This window comes from Eimeria mitis, genomic scaffold (assembly GCF_000499745.2).
Source record: "Eimeria mitis Houghton genomic scaffold, Emh_scaff1905, whole genome shotgun sequence".
Classification (NCBI taxonomy): Eukaryota; Apicomplexa; class Conoidasida; order Eucoccidiorida; family Eimeriidae; genus Eimeria; species Eimeria mitis.
The window spans coordinates 1,089-3,068 of NW_013570228.1; the positions used below are offsets into that span (position 1 = coordinate 1,089).

General features: G+C 27.4%; 1 protein-coding gene across 1 annotated transcript in view; it reads left to right on the forward strand.

The window, feature by feature from the left end:
- Positions 1–120, forward strand: part of EMH_0045630 (uncharacterized protein) — a gene marked incomplete at both ends in the record, with an annotated part of 955 nt that extends 835 nt beyond the window's left edge. Inside the window, one exon of the mRNA XM_013496086.1 lies at positions 1–120. Coding sequence (XP_013351540.1) covers positions 1–120 — 120 coding nt within the window.
- Positions 121–1,980: the final 1,860 nt, after the last annotated feature.

Consider the following 1,980-nt stretch of genomic DNA (forward strand, 5'->3'; position numbering starts at 1 on the left):
TGCTCCCTCTTCTTCCTCCCCTTCCAGCAGCAACAACAGCAGCACCACCGCCACCAACAGCAGCAACAGCAACAGCAGCAGCAGCAGCAGCAGCAGCAGCAGCAGGGACGATACGAGTGAAACAACAACAGCAGCAACAATAAAAGGGATAAATAAAACCATCGCCGGCGGCTCTGCTGCTAATCCAGCTGTAAATGAATTGATTACAGTACAAGAACTAGCCAGCTCGCAGCAAGTAAGATATATTATTTTTTGTTTTTTTTTCTTTTTTTTTTTCTTTTTTGTTTGTTGTTTCTTTATTCTTTTGTCTCTTCTTTTGTCTCTTCTTTGCTTTTTTTTCTTTTTTTTTTCTCTTTTTTTTCTTTTTTTTTTCTCTTTTTTTCTGTCTCTTTATGTTTTATATTTGTTTTATAATGAGTTAATAAAGAGACAAGAACTAGCGAGTACACAGCAGGTATGAAGATAAACGTTTTTGTTTTTTTTTTTGTTTTTTCTTTTTTTTCTCTTCTTTCTTTGTTTCTTTATTCTTTTTTCTCTATTTATTTATTTATTTATATTTATATATTTATTTATTTATTTATTTATTTATATTTATTTATTTATTTATTTATTTATTTATTTATTTATTTATTTGTGTTTAGGATTTAGGGTGTTCCACACCCCCTCCAAACCTCTATGCCCATATATCCTCTTTTCTTCATTTTTTTTAATTTTTTTATTTTTTTATTTTTTTATTTTCTTTTTTTTTCTTTTTTTCTTTTTTTCTTTTTTTCTTTTTTTCTTTTTTTCTCTTTTTTCTTTTTTTTTCTTTTTTTTTCTTTTTTTCTTTTTTTCTTTTTTCCTTTTTTTTCTTTTTTTTCTTTTTTTTTTCTGTTTTTTTGTTTTTTCTTTTTTTTATATTTTTTTAATTTTTTTATCTTTTTTGTTTCTTTTTTTTCCGTTTCTCTATCCACTTCCACACATAAATAAACAAATAAATAAACAAATAAAAATAAATAAACAAATAAAAATAAATAAAAATAAATAAATAAATTTATTTATAAAAATAATTTGTGTTGTGTAGGATTTGGGGGAGTTATCTCGTTTATAAATAAATAAATAAATAAATAAACAAATAAAAATAAACAAACAAATAAAAATAAATAAATAAATAAATAAAAATAAACAAACAAATAAAAATAAACAAATAAATAAAAAAAAATAAATAAATATAATTTGTGTTTTTTAGGATTTGGGAGAGTTATCTCGTTTATTTAAGGAGTAAATAAATAAATAAATAAAAATAAATAAACAAATAAAAAAAAAATAAATATAATTTGTGTTTTTTAGGATTTGGGGGAGTTATCTCGTTTATTTAAGGAGTTAGGAATGACGTTTTATTTAGAGCAGAGCCGAGACCTCACCATTCTTATGCCGGTAGATAAAGCATTTAACTCTCTCTTCTTTTCTCCTTCTCCTTCTGTCTCCTCTTCTTCTGTCTCCTCTTCTCCTTCTGTCTCCTCTTCTTCTGTCTCTTCTTTATCTCCTTCTGTCTCTTCTCCTGATTCTTCTTCTTCTTCTTCTCCTTCTGATTCTTCTTTTTTATCTGATTCTTCTTCTTCTTCACCAACACCAGCAGCAGGAGAACCAGCAGCAGCAGCAGCAGGAGCAGCAGCAGCAGCAGCAGGAGCAGCAGCAGCAGGAGCAGCAGGAGCAGCAGCAGCAGGAGAAGCTAGAAAGATAGAGATTCATTCTCTATCCTGGCAGGCAAAATGGAGGATAATACAACACCATATAATCCCCAACAATATAATCGATATAAAACAAAAATTAAAAAATAAAAATAAAATTATTTTACAAACGTGGGAGGGCTCAGATCTTACCATAACAAAAATAAAAAAAAATAAAAATATAAATAAAAATATAAATAAAAATAAAAATATAAATACACAACAAGAAGAACAACAAAACAATCATATACATAAGGACCCTCCTGCTGCT